The sequence below is a fragment of the Aedes aegypti genome, chromosome 2, assembly GCF_002204515.2.
Source record: "Aedes aegypti strain LVP_AGWG chromosome 2, AaegL5.0 Primary Assembly, whole genome shotgun sequence".
In the NCBI taxonomy this organism is placed as follows: Eukaryota; Metazoa; Arthropoda; class Insecta; order Diptera; family Culicidae; genus Aedes; species Aedes aegypti.
The window spans coordinates 147,275,741-147,292,473 of record NC_035108.1 but is presented as its reverse complement, the minus strand read 5'-3'; the positions used below and the strand labels follow the sequence as shown (position 1 = coordinate 147,292,473).

Sequence of the window (16,733 nt, the reverse complement as noted above, 5' to 3'; positions counted from 1 at the left end):
GATTCATTCAGTGCCACGCCGTCACTTTTTCCCCTCCGTCTATGTGTCCTATGTAACAACAGAAGGAGGGGAAACGTTGAGCTGTATTTGGGTTCTCTGGTATTTGCTTTCTCGCTGTTTCTCTCCTAATCTTCCCTCCCTTTCAATGCTGGTTTTGCCCACACTTGTTCGTGTGTGAGTTATCCACTGCACGACGGGTGGTGACGACTGTGTTGCATTCGGTACCAGCCGTCGACGCAAACAAGAAATAGCGGTGGGAAATGATGACGATGACGGCGCCGTCGATTGTGTTGTAGGAAACCAATGCCAAACAAATATTATGTATCCGGTAGAAATCAAGACCAACATTTATTTATAATTATTGTTTTCTCGGGCCCCGTGCGTCGCAGCTAATATGTGAATAGTGCTCTGTGTTCATAAAAATCGTAAGAATGCAGTGCCACATTAAAAAACTGATATCAAAATCGCGCGAGTTGAGGCGCGTCGCGAGTCTCACTGGCGCGATCCGGTTTGGTGTCGGTGCGACAATACATACAGCTTCTCCGCTCTTCGGTGAATGATTGCTCTGCAAATATATGTGCGCAAGTCGCGCATGCACGACCATGGATCTGAATCGGATTGATACAATAAGATCACAGACAAACAGACGTAACACTTAGAACAAATCTCGATCAAAATCATAGTCACGAAGACATATACGCCCAATGCTAAAATCGGTGTGTTTGGCAAACAGGCCAACAGATGGCGGTAGTGTGTAAACGTCAACCACGAACAAAAACGACGCGAGCGCTGCAGGTGGCGGATTAGCTACCTACAATATTTTTGAATCGACCGTTAAAAAGGTGGTCGATGGACAATGATGAGAGTGTGACGTCTGTTTGTCTGTGATAAGATCATGATGCTCAATATCATTTCCCTACATGCCCTCAATACGCTGATAACATGAAAAGAGAACTGGCAGCTGAGCGAATACTGATCCAATCCAGCGTAAAGGCTGGTTTGCTACTGACAAGAAAAGGAAACGCCTATCTCGATGCGTGGAAAATTTCTTCCCAGAAATGATCCAGAAACTCACATTTTTCTGATCGCAGTACGCAGTTGAGAAGAAATGTCAATTCAAAGGGGACTCTCTGTAGGAAATTTCTTGACCCATTCAGTCAAGGAATTTCTTTACTTTTCTTGAGCGGAACAGCATACCCAAGTAACCATGGAGCATTATATAATTGCATATATAATGCAGCTGCATTGCCGTAAGCCTATCATTAAAGTAGTTTAAAAGTGGAAAAGGGCATTTTTACAGTTAAATTAATGCAAAAAGGACGATAAAGCAATGAAGCAACTTATAAAGTAATATTAATGCAGCAGTACAATTTATAAAGTGATGTTAGTGCATTGATACATTTGTAATGTAGGGTTAATGGTTTATTGCTTGACAGCTCTTGAAATTTGTTGAATAAAAGCAATGTTGCATCAATGGTGTTGATATGCAGTAGAATACGTGCAATGTTATTGTCGCGCGCCCACCAAATCGGAACGCGCGTGTGGGACACGCGACGTGTGACTCGTTCCCGACATAACTGTCATAATGACATGTGTGGCGCTGCATTCTTGCGATGTTTATGAACACTGCGCACTATTCAAATATTAGACGTGACGCTTGGAGATTGAGAAAAAATATATTTAAAAAAAATGTTTGTCCTTATTTCTGTCGGATCCATAATATAATGCTTGTGGTTACTTGGGTACTTAGCTTAAAGGCCGGTTTGCTACTGACAAGAAAAGGAATCGCCTATCTCGATGCGTGGAAAATTTCTCCCAAGAAATGGTCAAGAAAATCACTTTTTTCTGATCGCAGTACGCAGTTGAGAAGAAGTGTCACTTCAAAGGGGGCTCTCTGTAGGAAATTTCTTGACCCTTTCAGTCAAGGAATTTCTTTACTTTTCTTGAGCGAAACAGCATACTTAGCTTAAACCTAAAACATGATTTGGCAAAAAGACCAAAATACAGTTTTGTGTACCTCGTTCTCTTTTTGTTATTTGAGCGTATTCAATATTGCGATCTTTCAGAAGCCTTCGTATTAGTACATCGGGTAAGTTCAGAGTAAAATATTAATGGTACAAATGCTAAGTCTCTTCTTCCATTGTCAAAACCAATGTGCATCACACACAATGCCCGATTTTTTCGGAAAAATATCGCGGATGTCGACAACACCGGCAGCAGGAACAGTAGTGGATGTTCAGGATGTGAACCAGATAACCTGAGTCCAACAGTCGTAAGAAGCGCCCTGGGCTTCAACCGTGGAAGCGCTTCGGGAAAATACAACAACATTTATGCTGCACCTAAATTTAACCCCCGTGCGCTGACAAATTCCCTACCGCTTTGGGATTTCATACCTACATGTGCGCTATATTTTGGAAAACGAATATGTGTTGCAATAAATAAGCTTATTGTAGTAAACGAACGATTTTGGATAAATTAACATCCATCCGCTACTGCAATGGTTACAAGAATGAATTCACACGCTTCCTATCACCCAATCCTTCTCAACCCGAAACTCACACACAAACGCAACACGAAGTACATTGCAAATCTCCCGTTCTTATTCCGCATCATCCAATTCCAATACAGTTGCATTCTTTTGAAGCCGATGCAAACTTTCGTTCAGTTTTTACCTCTCTGGCATGTTCACACACTGATTCCAATTAGTGATGCTCAGTTAGCATGTTCAAGCTTATTCGAACACACACAAAAGGAAAACTCCCAACTAACAATTTTAGCGCTATAAGCCAAGATTATTTGCTTTGTGCTGTATAACAGTTGAATTGAAGCAGCGAACGCAGCAAAAAATGAAAGCTGTCAAAAATAGAACGATTAGCGTTAATACAGCTGTAACGCAAACGTTTTGCAGCTACAAATCTTAGCTGAATAAATTTTGTCAGTTATCGCTTTTGCAGCTTTCACTAAGCTGTAACTCAACACCTTAAAGGATAGCAACCTAATGATGTGGAATAAAACTCGCCATCATCAATCCGGCTGCTTCTATACAATAGGATTTGTTATGCTGCTCAATATATATTTAAGAAGCGCTTTGTCGTTAGTTATACAGCGAGCAATCAGCAGTATGCTGTAAAACAACAACTTGTGGCGCATCTACTCAGCTTGTTGGATGTAAACATTGAGTTTGACGTTTTGCACCCTTATACAGCCTGATGAAGTGGTGTAAGCGTGGCTATGGCATCTTTTACGATCATTATAAAATATTGTGTAAACCGTTTTCGATGTAGAACAAAACGGTGTGTTTTCTTTGCCTTTCGATAACGACTGTGGTGGCAACAAGGACAGCGTCGAGACTTGTGGGTGCAGAGATCGTGAGTTCGTTTCCAAGCGGTGGCAAGTAACGTTGGGAACATTAAATTCAGATACTTATTATATGAATTCCAGAAGCTGTGAAACAGCTTGAAAATAATATTTAATCGATAATACAGCGAAGCTGTATAATAATTATTCAACAGTTGCAAAATGGTTGAGAAAGCGCCTTCCGAAGATGTTACACAGCTACTTGTCGTATAACTGTCGAGATAGAGCAATGATCGGTATGAATAAGAGCTGCCAACACAGCTTAAAAGTAGCTGAGTAGATTCGCCAGATTTGTTGGTAAAAGGATCGCATAGAAGCTTTCGTTCGTATGTACAGCGCCTTTACTCAGCATAAAGCCGTATAAAGAAGGCCTGGAGAATGTTTACATTTGCACTAAATGTTAGTTGGGCTATAGTATTGAGGATTTTTCCCGCTAATAGACTCACACCTAAATAATTTTGTCACACCAAAATATTCTCCCACCATATTTGCCATATATTGGATTGCGTCGTAGCTAACAAAACCAACAAATAACGCACAAGTAACGCATTCTGTTGGATTGTACATTGTATGCAAGGTGCGGGCTTCTATTAAAGTGCCATGTAAACTGACGTGTGAGTATTTATTTTTCCACGTTGAAAATGTGCACGATAAATAATATTATTGTTCGTCAACAAAACGAACAATAATATTATTTAACATTCCTACCATGACTACCTTGTGGTAATCATGGTAGGAATGTTAAATAATATTACTAGTTTTCTTTTGTGTGTTCGAATAAGCTTGAACATGCTAACTGAGCACCACACTTATAAAGCAAATAAATTCCAAATGCTCCAAATTAAATTGTGATTCGATTTTGTTTCAAACGAAAAACAAAACAATTCAACATGAACCATAGATTCTATAACATTCCCCAGAAAACCATTCCCCCGAAACCCATTCCCCAGAATTCCATTCCCCAGAATCTCATTCCCCAGAATGTACCATTCCCCAGAATTTCACTCCCCAGAATGAACCATTCCCCAGAATACCAATCCCCAGAATGGACCATTCCCCAGAAAATTATATACCTACTTTAAAGTTTTGAAATAATGTAGTTAAAAATACTTGAAAATGAAACTCCATACAAAGTTGTTTACAAGTACATGAGAAGATTAGCATTGGTGCTGCTAATTGTGAACACTTTACGCATAATTCAAATTTCATTTGCAAATGAACTGTCACAGTAGTTTCACTTTTATTGGCACTAATGAAGACTGATAGATCAGTCTAGGGGAAACACAATATCCAATATTTATTTAAAAGAATATACAACTCATCACTATTCTGCACAAAATAGAGCTACACCCTTCTTTCGGTATAGTAGTTTCCAAATGTATAAATTCACATGTATGTCCAATTTTTATCAAATATGGTGATGTATCTAGCTTTTTCATCAATGTTTTAAGAAGGTGCATCATAGCTTACCTTTTGGGTCTACCCCGAATAGAATAAAGACGTTCGTAGTTTCATATTATACGTTTCCGATATAATTATTACGTAAGTTCGGCAAAATAAAAACGTACTATTCTGCACATTAAAATGATACACTCTTCTTTACGTCAAGTCCAAATTAAAAATGACTTGTTTAATTTTGCACAAAATAGTGATACACCCTTCTTTCAGTCTTATCCTGTTGACGATATAGATAAAATGTTCCGTAAGGTTGCCAAATGGCAAGAATGATCAAGGATCATTTGACATAATGGTAATTTGGCCAATGACCATTTGGCATAACATGAAGAACATCCTTTTTGAAAGGAAGGAGCATATATATGGCTAGATGGCAAATGGCTTTATACCAAATCATTTTATGCCAAATGACCTTATGCTATATGGGCTCTCCATCGATATATTTTGCCTTTATCATTAATGAGATAATACTGAAAGAAGGGTGCATCACTATATAGGCAAAAATAAACATATAATTTGTATATTTTATGGGAATTTACTGAAAGAAGAGTGTATTATTATAATATGCAAAATAATCATGAATAGGCATAATATACACATTAGCCAAATGCTTTTTTTTTTTACAAAGAATGGAAATATGTTTCAGTTACTCTCGGCTGGTATCCAAGTTCGTAATTAGTATGACGCGCTGCATCCATTCATGGTAAGAAAAAATCTTATCAAATATCAAAAAAACGAGATAGAAAATTGGGTCCAAAACACGACTGATAAAAAGGTATCCGGGTAAAATAAACACTTTCGTGGAATTTGGTGAAAACTTAATTATATATGGGTGTCAAAACGTATTGATATGTAAAAGTACTTCCCCCCTTTCACATTAGCAAGAAGAAACTTCTCTAAGTTAGTTACTTTGTTTTAAAATTAAATTCTTCCACCGCTTTGCTTATAAACTGATTTGAAGGCGAGAAAAAAATATAGTAGAATTTTAAAGGACAAATGAAGCAAAGCATAAACTTTTATACCGTCAAAAAGTTCATATACAATACAAATTTCGTACAGTTTATAAAGTTTTGCTGAAATATGCATATTCCTAGAGAATAAGGGGGTGTCCATTTCGCCCCGTGTGTTCATTATGCCCCTAACCCCCCTACCTACATATTTGTTTTGTCACATCAGGACCTTAGCCTGTCACATAAGTGACTCACGCAAAGCAAAAATTAAAAAAGAAAAAAAAGGATATTCATATAGCTTTCTGGGAAATGGTGCATTCTGGGGAATGGAATTCTGGGGAATGGTACATTCTGGGGAATGAGATTCTGGGGAATGGTTCGTTCTGGGGAACGGAATTCTGGGAAATGGGTTTCGGGGGAATGGTCTTCTGGGGAATGTTATAGAATCTGAACCATATTACCAAATATTTGTTTTTATTGTAGGATTGTACCCCAACTATAGTTCCAATTCTCCGGTGGTAAATTTTTCAACCTATGGTTTTTCTCCCGTTGTGGTTCTCGTTTGAAATTTACTTGAGAAATAATGATTTTCGGAACGGTAAACATTCTTAACAACCCGTTGTTCGTATGGTCGGATCTTGGAAAACCTAAGCTGTTACAGTGGAAACATTACCCAGCAATAGTACGCTTATGGTCGAATGTACCTTACTGGAAATGGTTGAAAGTGAACCATAGACCATATTCAGTGAGGTTTTGATGTGGTTTGGATTTATGCGGGTTATTTATTACAGATTTGAGTGCGTTTGATGTGGTTACGTAATCTTGTATGACAGCATAACTGTAACATAATGCTGAATTAAAATAATGCTACAAAGCATTTATAATGTCAATCAAATGGATCATTGCTTGACAGTTATTGAATAAATGCATGATAACATTATTAATGCAAAAAATGTTGACTTCCGGTCAAATTAATGCAATGGTATAATGCTTGTGGTTACTTGGGCAGGATAACCCTAAACAAGCCAATTACGCGAATATAAATAAACAAAATGCACAACGTTTTCGTTCAGTGCAAAGCAGCAGTTCAAATACAAAGTGTAACCGTGACTGACCACCCGAACACCCGTTGGGCAGCATTGTTTACATTTTCAAATCGCGTTTGCGCGCGCAGGGATCGGTACCGGAAATAGCAACCGTTGCTACGGACGACGACCACCTTGTTTTAGCCGATGACCCAGTAAAACTTTTTTTTCGATGATATCGATTGCCGTAATAAATTTTTCGTTTTGAATTCTGTTGTTTTTAAAGTGTTTTAGGTTTCTTTTAGTGCTGCGGGGACTAATGGCAGACAATGCGGTAGAACAGGATCGCGGCGAGTCCATTTCGATGCATGATTTCTTGGAGTTTCTTAAAATTACGTGTCAGGTTAATGATTCTTTCAACAGCAGCAAGAAGAATCCCCCGCCCTTCGATTACAACCAGCTGGCACGGAATGAACTGGTCAACAGTGTCCACATCCGGCCAAGGGGTGCCACTGAGGGAACTTCCCCGGCACGACAGGTCACCGTTAAGAGGGAAGATGGCACTGGGCAACGGAAGGCCTACAAAAAGAAGTCTGTCTCGCATGGCAAATCCCAGAAAATTAAACCAACGGAAGTTCCGGATTTGACCCCTAAGAAGGGACTGGACGATTTGTTGAACGAGAAGCTGGACGAAGTGTTGAACGAGGGCATTCTGGATTCGGTGCTTCCGTTCATATGTCCGAACAATGTGGCCACTTCGACTTCGGGGCCTTCGTCTTACAGTAAAGGCGCAAATCCGAAACCCTCGGCGCATCCGGTGGTGCAGATTACTTCGGGTCGTGGCGTAACCACTTGTGAGGCAGCATCCTCACCTGCGGACCTTCACGGGAAGAAGGTCGGGATTTCCGCGGTGGGGGACGTTTCGCAGAACTTCCTGATCGCGAGCAGTGCCAGTAAAGTCAACGCTCGGCGGAAATCATCTGTCTCGCAGATTACCATACCGGACAGCAGAGCGGAGTGAGTATCGCATGTGGAGCGCACAGAGCGTTGAGCAATTTCAACTTGTACTTTTTTTTAACCATGAGTAAACAGTAAAGTCAATTATTCTCAAGTGTATGACACCTTCATTGCATACTTCGAAGCTCTGCGTCAGCCTAAACAGTATCAACCTTAGTCAAATTTGCCTCAAATCAAAAGTAGTCTTAATTAAAAATTATTGCAGAGCAATCAAATAAAACGTCTAGCTTGACTGATTACTAGCAGTGGAATGAAAATTTTATTCTACCTTAGCAACTAATAACAAACACATAGCGACGCGTATTACTGTGCTACTACGATCGCAACACTCCTCCCTAATCCGCGACGCCTATTAACTTCCGGAACTTCTGCTGCTTCTGTACGGTCATCGGTTTGGTGAATCCGTCAGCTGGCTGTTCCGTTGTAGAAATGTAATTGAGCTTCACGATGCCTTGATGTAGACTGTCATAAACGAAGTGATACCGTATGCTGACGTGCTTTGTCCTTGGGTTGTACGCTCCATTGTTGGCAATGCTGATCGCCGATTGATTATCGCATCGCACGAAAATCGGTCTTGCTTCGAAAAACTGCGACTGAAGGTTTCTCCACCACATAGCTTCCTGAATAGTGCGCGACATGGCCATATACTCCGCTTCACACGATGAGAGAGCAACGGTGGGTTGCTTCTTGACGTTCCACGAGATAGCACCGCCTTGCATCAGGAACACGTAGCCGGTCATGGATTTCCGATCATCCACATCTCCTCCCCAATCGGCATCGCTGTATCCAACAATTTCCGCTGGAGCGCTTGCCGAATACTCCAGTTTCTTCGTGGTAGTACCTTTCAGGTACCGGATTATCCTCTTCACCGCTTCCCAGTGAGGACGGCCAGGGTTGGCACTGTAGTGGCTCACAACGTTGACGGCAAAAGCGATATCCGGCCGAGTAACTTGAGCTGCAAAAGACAAGCACCCTACCGCTTCCTTAAACGGAACTAACTTCATTTCTTCAATTTCAGATTTCGTCTTCGGCGCCATCGATTTATCTAACTTGACGCTCGGATCCGCCGGTGTTGCAACCGGGTGGGCTTCAGCCACACCAAAACGATCGATGATGTCTTCGATGTAGGCTTGCTGGTCCAACCATAGCTTCCCATCTTCACGCTTCCTAGTGATCCGGATGCCGAGACAATGCTGTGCTTCTCCTAGGTCCTTCATTTGGAACCGTTTCTGCAGATGAGCCTTCAACTTCTTCTTCAGAATCCGGTCGTTTGTGAATATTAGGAGATCGTCGACGTAGATGGTCACAAACATCATTTTGTTCCCACGCATTGACCAGTATAGACAAGGATCTACGCTCGATCGCTTCAATCCAAATTCCTGCAACACCGCATCCAACTGCGCGTTCCACACGCGACTGGACTGCTTAAGGCCGTAGAGGGCCTTCTTCAATTTGCAGACTTTTCCGTTCGACGCAACGAACCCTTCCGGCTGCAGCATGTAGATGTCTTCATCTTTCAGCTCGCCTTGCAAAAACGCTGTTACAGCGTCCATTTGATCGATATCCAAATTGTAACGCACCGCCAGAGCCATCAAATATCGGACGGTCGCGTACCGCACGACCGGTGAGTACACTTCGTTGTAATCCAGACCGGGTCGTTGAGAACAGCCCTTCACCACGAGGCGGGCCTTGTACCTCTGGATACTTCCGTCTGGACCTCTCTTCGTTCTGAATACCCATTTGTTCCGAATCGCTTTTCTTCCTTCTGGCAAATCCGCTAGCACCCATGTGCTGTTCTCGGCGAGGGAGGCGATTTCCTTTTGCATCGCCGCCATCCAAAGTTCTCGATCGGGTCGCCGCAAAACTTCGTCGTAACTCGTCGGATCATCATCGCGCATCGAATTGCTTGATAACTGAGAGGAATGGACATCGCCAGAAAATGAACTATAACATATAAAATCATCGTACTTGCCTGGGTAGCGGCGCTCCCGACCGCTGCGCCTAAACCCTTGCTCATCAGCTGGTCTAATTAGTTGCGGTGGGAGCGCAATGTCGGCACAGGCATCCTCGAACTCTTCTTTATCACTGTCGTCTGCGATAGCTTCTCCCAGTGTTCCGCTATGGCCAGGATTACCAATCGGTTGATCGATAACACCGGCAGGCTGGGCTGCCTCCGACACAACGGTCGGTCGATCGATTTCAGGAAGTGCTGCAGCACCGGGATGTTCGATATACTCGTTCCAAAGCTCCATGAACTCAACCTTTTCCGTTCGTTTTTCTGGTACATGGAGGGCTCCACCTTCTTGCAGTACCACGACATCTCGGCTGACGTTGAAACGGTCATTCACCGGATCATACACTCGATAACCCTTCGTATCTTCACAGTAGCCGACAAAAATACCTTTTTCGGATTTGGGGTCAAACTTCTTCCTTTTCGCCTTTGGTACTAGCGTCATCACGCTTGAACCAAAAATCTTGAGATGCCCCAGATTCGGCTTCTTGCCGGTCCATGCTTCTTCCGGCGTTTTGTCTACCAGTGTTCGTGTAGGACATCGGTTCACCACATGCGCTGCGGTCGAAATAGCCTCTGCCCAAAACTCCTTACCTAGTTTTGCATCGTTGAGCATGCACCGCGCTTTTTCAACCAGCGTGCGGTTCATTCGCTCTGCTGCCCCGTTCTGCTCAGGCGTATAAGGACACGTTGTTTGATGCTTTATACCGTCTTGCTCCAACACCTTTCGGAAATCTGCATTCACGTACTCTTTTCCATTGTCTGTACGCAGGATTTTCAGCTTCTTACTCGTTTGCCTCTCCGCTTTTGCCTTGAACGACTTGAACGCTTCAAGGGCTTGACTCTTGTTCTTCAAGAAATACACCGTTACACGCTTGCTCGCATCGTCCAAAAACGTCATAAAATAGCGACTTCCACCTAGCGACGAAACCTCCACTGGTCCGCAGAGGTCGGAATGTACCAATTCCAACAGTTCTTCTGATCTGGACGCACTACTTGTGAACGGACGCCTTGCTTGTTTGCCTTCGAGACAGGCAACACAACCAGCCAACGATCCATCTTGAAAATCGACTCCGTTTGCGATCCGCTTCAGCTTCTTCAGACCACCTTCGTGTAGATGACCAAGACGTCGATGCCAGAGCTCAATTCCGCCCGCCAAGAACGATTTCTCCGGACGGTTGACTCTGTACAAACCTCCTTCCTCGACTCCGCTGACGACCAGATCACCATTATGGTCCAGAACCTCACATTTATCTTTGGTGAAAATAACGGTTTTCCCTTTCTTACAGATAGCATTCACCGACAGCAAATTTGTGGCGAGATCCGGGATCATCAGAACTCCGCTGACATCGATTCGACCATTGCTGCTATCCATTGCGACGGAACCCTTGGCAACGGCTTGCATGCTGGTATTGTTCGCCGTCCCAACGTTGTGACACACCTTCGCTTCATTGGTGAATTCTTGATCCGACCGTGCCATGTGACAAGTGGCACCCGAATCGAAATACCATTCACCAGCGTTCACGTCTCCCATGGCAAAAATGGAACAAAGACCGTTATGCTTGCTCATCTTCGACTGCTGTTGCTTCTCCGGGCACTTGGCAGCAAAATGACCAGGCTTCCTACAGTTGAAACAGGTTTTCTCGTCGCTCTTCGATTTTGCCGGCGTGACCTTGCCTCTTCTGGAACCCTGCTTGCTATATAGAGCTCCTTCACTGCTGCAGCTGGTCGGCCCTCGCTCGATCTTGACATCTTGCAAAATCTTCGACTTGACTGCATCCGCCGTCAGCGCGATACCAGACGCCTCGAGGCCCATTATCATAGGCTCGTAATGCTCCGGTAACCCCATTAGCAACATGGCAGCCAACCAGGAATCGTCCACTTTGAAACCTACCGAGGCCAACTTGTGACAGGTACTCATCAGCTCATCCACGTAGGCTTCGACACTTGGACTGTTGACGAGACGTATCGAAGTAAACTTCCTTAGCAACCCAATTTTTCGATTCAGGCCGCTGTCTTGAAATGCAGATTCGAGCTTCCTCCAGGCCGCTCGCGCATCGGTCGCATCCAGAACCAACCTGTAATTATAGTTCTCCAGGCTCAAACAGATGGTTGCCAACGCCCTCTGCTTCTGATCCTCCGGCACTAACGCTTGAGCTTCGGCCGTTTCGGCACTCACGGCTTCCCAGCATCCTTCTCGGATGAGAATCATCCGCATCGCAAACGCCCACGTCGTGTAGTTCTCCCTACCGCGCAGCCTCTCGATGGCCGGTAACGCCACGGAACCTCCACCAACTCGAACGCTTCTTGCTTCGGCTGCGGTCCTTCCGTTTTCTCCTCTTCCGTTATTGAGGTGATTCAGCGACATTTTGAATCCAAATCAAACTGCTTGAGGTTTCTTGAATTTAAATATCTTCCAGACTTCTTCCGGTTATGGTCCTCTTGCTGGGCCCATAACCTATTGCAGAGCAATCAAATAAAACGTCTAGCTTGACTGATTACTAGCAGTGGAATGAAAATTTTTTTCTACCTTAGCAACTAATAACAAACACATAGCGACGCGTATTATTGTGCTACTACGATCGCAACAAAAATAATGTTCTCCAAATGTTTCCTCATTTAACTAAAAAAAATCTTTGTTTGACCATAACTTCATGAACACTCAACCCATTTCAAATATGTTTACATTCTTTTCAAGATCATCATTTCAGATTCAAGATTACCTATTTGATTGTTTTTCATTTGGTCACTGTTTTCTCAAATCTGGTCACTAAAACACCTTTTTTGCTACTAGCCCTAAAAATATGAAAAGTTGCCTCATATCAATCTTTTAATCTTTTTCAGACCGGAAGTTATAATCCATGTGTGCGATGAAGTCAAAGGAACGTCCAGAGATTTTTCCTGCCCTCAGAAGTTACTGATAACGAAAATGGGTTACTTCGCGGATGTAACAGCTGGTCAACGACTGGAAGATATGGACATTTCGGTTCATTGCGACCTACAGATATTTGAATGGCTAATGAAGTGGGTTAAGAAAGATTCCATGTCTCAAGACGACTGGCCTGCACTTGATCCGTCCAATGTAGTTCCTATACTCGTATCCGCCAGCTTCCTTCAAATGGAACCTCTTCTCCTGGATTGCCTCTCATTTTGTCACGCTAGATTGAACGAGGTTGTGAAGGCTTCGGCGAACTTGGCCTGTTTGAACGACAGTATCATCACACGATTAGCAGCCATGTTCACCAATCTGGAACTAGAAATGGTTAAAGACAAAAAGGATCGCATTGCACCTCGATTGTGGACGAAACTCATCCAGAGCCTCTGTGAGATCGAACCGCAAGCTTTACGGGGTCATTATGCAACGCTGGTCGGTATGTTCCGCTGTTTGAGGTGCGGCAAATTTCTTACGCAAACCGTCAGTACATTCATACATTGTGTTCCGCAAAACATACGCCTCAACCGATGGGGCCAACTAATCAGTTCGCACATGAAGGATCCCTCCTGGAACATCACCAGCTATGTAGCTAGTTTGCACAAGGAACTGCGATCGTGGCGAAAGGTGTACTGGCGCCTTTGGGGACATTGCCACTTTTTATACTGTGCCATCTGCGATACCCATTTTGCGGTGTACCAAATGCTGTGGTGCCAATATCATCCGGAGCAACCGCAGTTCTTGGGACCGGCCGCTGAAGGAAGGGTAGCCGGGCCAGCTGGACGGTATCCGTGCTGCGGCAAGCAAGCCTATCGCTACGAAACACTACCCAGTCCGACGGTGAGTTTAACTTTGTTTTCCTACATAAGCTAATCATTTTCAGTTATAAAAAGTTACTACTTTAACGAATTGAGGTTTTAGGAGGAAAGATGGAACTCACGCTTTTAATTGCAATTTTACGTTAAAGTGATGTCTACAAAGTTTAAAAACATTAAGTTCATTCACTGCACATTTAGGGAGAGATACACTAGGGAATTCATCAATAAAGTAAAGATGTTTCCATTAACCATTGCTCTGGACATTAATTCATTAATTTGATTAACATCCAAGCAGATTACTGAATCAACTATTTCACGCCACAATGCTCGGTTCGTGGCCGCATTTCTCCATCCTCGGTTATGATCCACGCTCGCCAAATCGTTGTACATCCGCCTACCTAGCTCTCTGTGCTCCACGCCTTCTTGTTCCGACTAGAAGACTAATGACCAAAATTTTGAATTTTGAAATTCTCTGTTGGTTGAAAAATGTTAAACGTGATTCCTAAAAATGAAAATTCGTCATTTAAACACTGTTATCATTTTCTAACGCGCGGCATAAATCTTCCCCAGGGCTGCCAGTTCCGTGAACATACAGTCCAAGCGGATACGGACCGCGACCGTGCAATCCTGCAGCTTGCCATGCAGGCCTCGGAAGGAGGATGTCTCTACGAAACTGCCCCATTCAAGCCTCCAAACTCGGTCAACGATCCGTGGTGGAGCGGGATCGGAATACTACCCCATCGTTCCCGGCAAGGTTTGCTGCCAACGTTCAATGTCGATAGCGAGGCTCCCAGTCGTGGCAATCGGAAGTTTATAACCCGCCAAATTTCCCAATCGGTAGCTGAGTCGGATACCGAAACAGATTCGGAAGATGCAGACAAATCCGGGACCATTTTAAGCCATAGTTCTAGCAGCAGCAGCGATGGCGGTGAATCAGAGTACAGTAGTCCACGTTCGTTTCGTCCAAAGAATGGGAAACAAAAGCCCAAGATCTCCTACGGTCGTCACTGGGCTGGGGATATGTCCGCACGCAGCAATCAGGACAACCAACGTGAGTTCGAGGAACGTGCTATGAAACAGATTATAGCAATGGTGGGTAAGAAGACAGGTGGCGAACAAAATCACCAGTTCGTTACGTATCAGCAAGGCGGAGCTTACATCAAACTTGAGTCCGACTGGCGAGAGTCCATGAAGCAGAAGAATTTGGCTAGTATCAAATCAAAACCAAGTGGGGTCAAATGATGACTGTTTATCGATTTACGAGAGCGATCGCAAGAGAAAACGTTCTAGAGATTTTGTTTGTATGGCTATTCTATTTGTTAATAATGTTTGAGTTTGTCTAACGAAAAGCTCAATGCAAAATTGAAATTTCGGGTACACTACCCTTTGCCTACTCAACTGCTAGTTTTGAAGATTTCCAAACCTTCAGTCAGCTGTGGAAAACTAATTTTGTAACCGATTTTTTTTTTAACGTGAATGGCTACCGATTTAGATCTGTCTTAGTTTGCAAGAGCTACATTGTAGAACCGGTTCACCTAACGGTTCCGGGTTTTGCATGCATGCATGCTGAAACAGGGATTGGGCCGTTCCTATCCCCAACGATTTTTCTTTACTGGCACGGTAAACAATCCATGAACTTCCAATAGCAATAGTGCCCCCCAGGTTTGGAGCATGTTTAGAGGGGTTTCATCATGCACTACTATTCCCCCAATCTGATCAAAGTTGTAGCATTATACGATAAACAGTCTAATAATGTGCAGCATGTTATGAAAGTTACAGAGAACGATACGTGAGAGATTCTCTCAGGGTTCAATCCCTGATTTAGACTATTCATTCAAAAAGACTAGATCAAACTCAGATTAGACTTGTGTAACGCCGGACCACGCTGCCATCGCCGATCCATCTAACGTATATTTGATAAACCTTTTTTTTAATGTTTAAGGAAATATTAGGCTATTGCTTTAGGAATTCTTACAGATACCCTTCAGATTGTTTCTCCAAGAATTTGAAGCTTTTCCTGCAATTTCTCCACGGATTTAAACTAGAAGCATTCTGAGGATGCCTCCAGAGATTCGCCAATAATTTCTCCATGGACTAATTCTAAACTCTCCTGGTATTCATGTATAAAACTTGAAATAATTCCGACAGGCATATTCTAGAAATTCCACTAGTTAACCCTCCTGATATTCATGTTTTCTTCAGAAATGATGAATCCCTGGATTCCACTAGATTTTATAAGCGATTTTAGAGATTCCTCTAAGAGTCTCTAGGAACATTTCATCAATATTGACTTAAAGGATTCCGGTCTTAAAAACTCCATGAGGGATTTCATCAGAAAGTTCGCATTCAATTCCACCAAGGAATGGTACAAATATAGTTTTTTAAACACATCTATGCATTCTACTGTGTCATTGTACAAAAATTTCACCAAATAATTTCTCCAGGATATAAAATGGATTCAACTATGAATTCATCAAACCATTCCGCATATTTTTCGGAGTCTAGAGATCCATAAATTATTTCAGCATTTTTTTCATAAATTCTTCCAGTGGCCCTTTTAGTGAAAAATACAGTTATAATTCTTGGAATGCTCTACAAATTATTCAAAAAAATCGTACAGGTTCTATCAACAAAAACCTGCAAAACATTTTTTTTGGCATTTCTCTAGTAATTTCATTTAATTTTCTGTAGAATTTTCCAAATATTTATGCCAAAAACATTTTAAGTACTACTTCAGTTTCTTCAAGGATTCTGTGTGAAATGAAATCCTTCATTCATTGCATCAGGAATTTTTTAAGAAAGTTCTCAATGATTCTTTTTCATTGGGTTCTTCAAGTAATTCTTGAAGACGATAAGTCTGGAAATTTTTCTATGGATTTTTTGTATTACAAAAATATATTCAGCGATTCGTCCAAACGCAAGTTCCCCAGATCCTCTAGAAAAATCTCCTAGAATACTGTCGATAATTCCACCACGTATTCGTTCAAGAACTTTTGCATGGAAAATTCTTCGAAAATAGTTCTTGTTTTTGGAGTTTTCAAGTGATTTCTGCATGAATTCTGAAAAAAAAAAAAATATTTTAAAGAATTCTTAGGAAATGAATTCTGAAAATCTGCAAAAAAAAAACTGCAAACAGAATTGCTTTAGGAGTTTTACCACGAGTTCCTA

The 16,733-nt window shown here is 42.4% G+C and overlaps 1 protein-coding gene across 1 annotated transcript; it reads left to right on the top strand.

Moving 5' to 3' along the window:
- The first annotated feature begins 6,900 nt into the window (after positions 1 to 6,900).
- Positions 6,901 to 14,933, top strand: LOC5564220 (uncharacterized protein KIAA1841 homolog). Its single transcript, XM_001648518.2, has 4 exons — positions 6,901 to 7,002; positions 7,074 to 7,804; positions 12,660 to 13,587; positions 14,136 to 14,933. The coding sequence occupies exons 2-4, from the start codon at positions 7,107 to 7,109 to the stop codon at positions 14,805 to 14,807; spliced, it is 2,298 nt and encodes a 765-aa protein (XP_001648568.2). The 5' UTR covers positions 6,901 to 7,002; positions 7,074 to 7,106; the 3' UTR covers positions 14,808 to 14,933.
- The last annotated feature ends 1,800 nt before the right edge of the window (positions 14,934 to 16,733 follow it).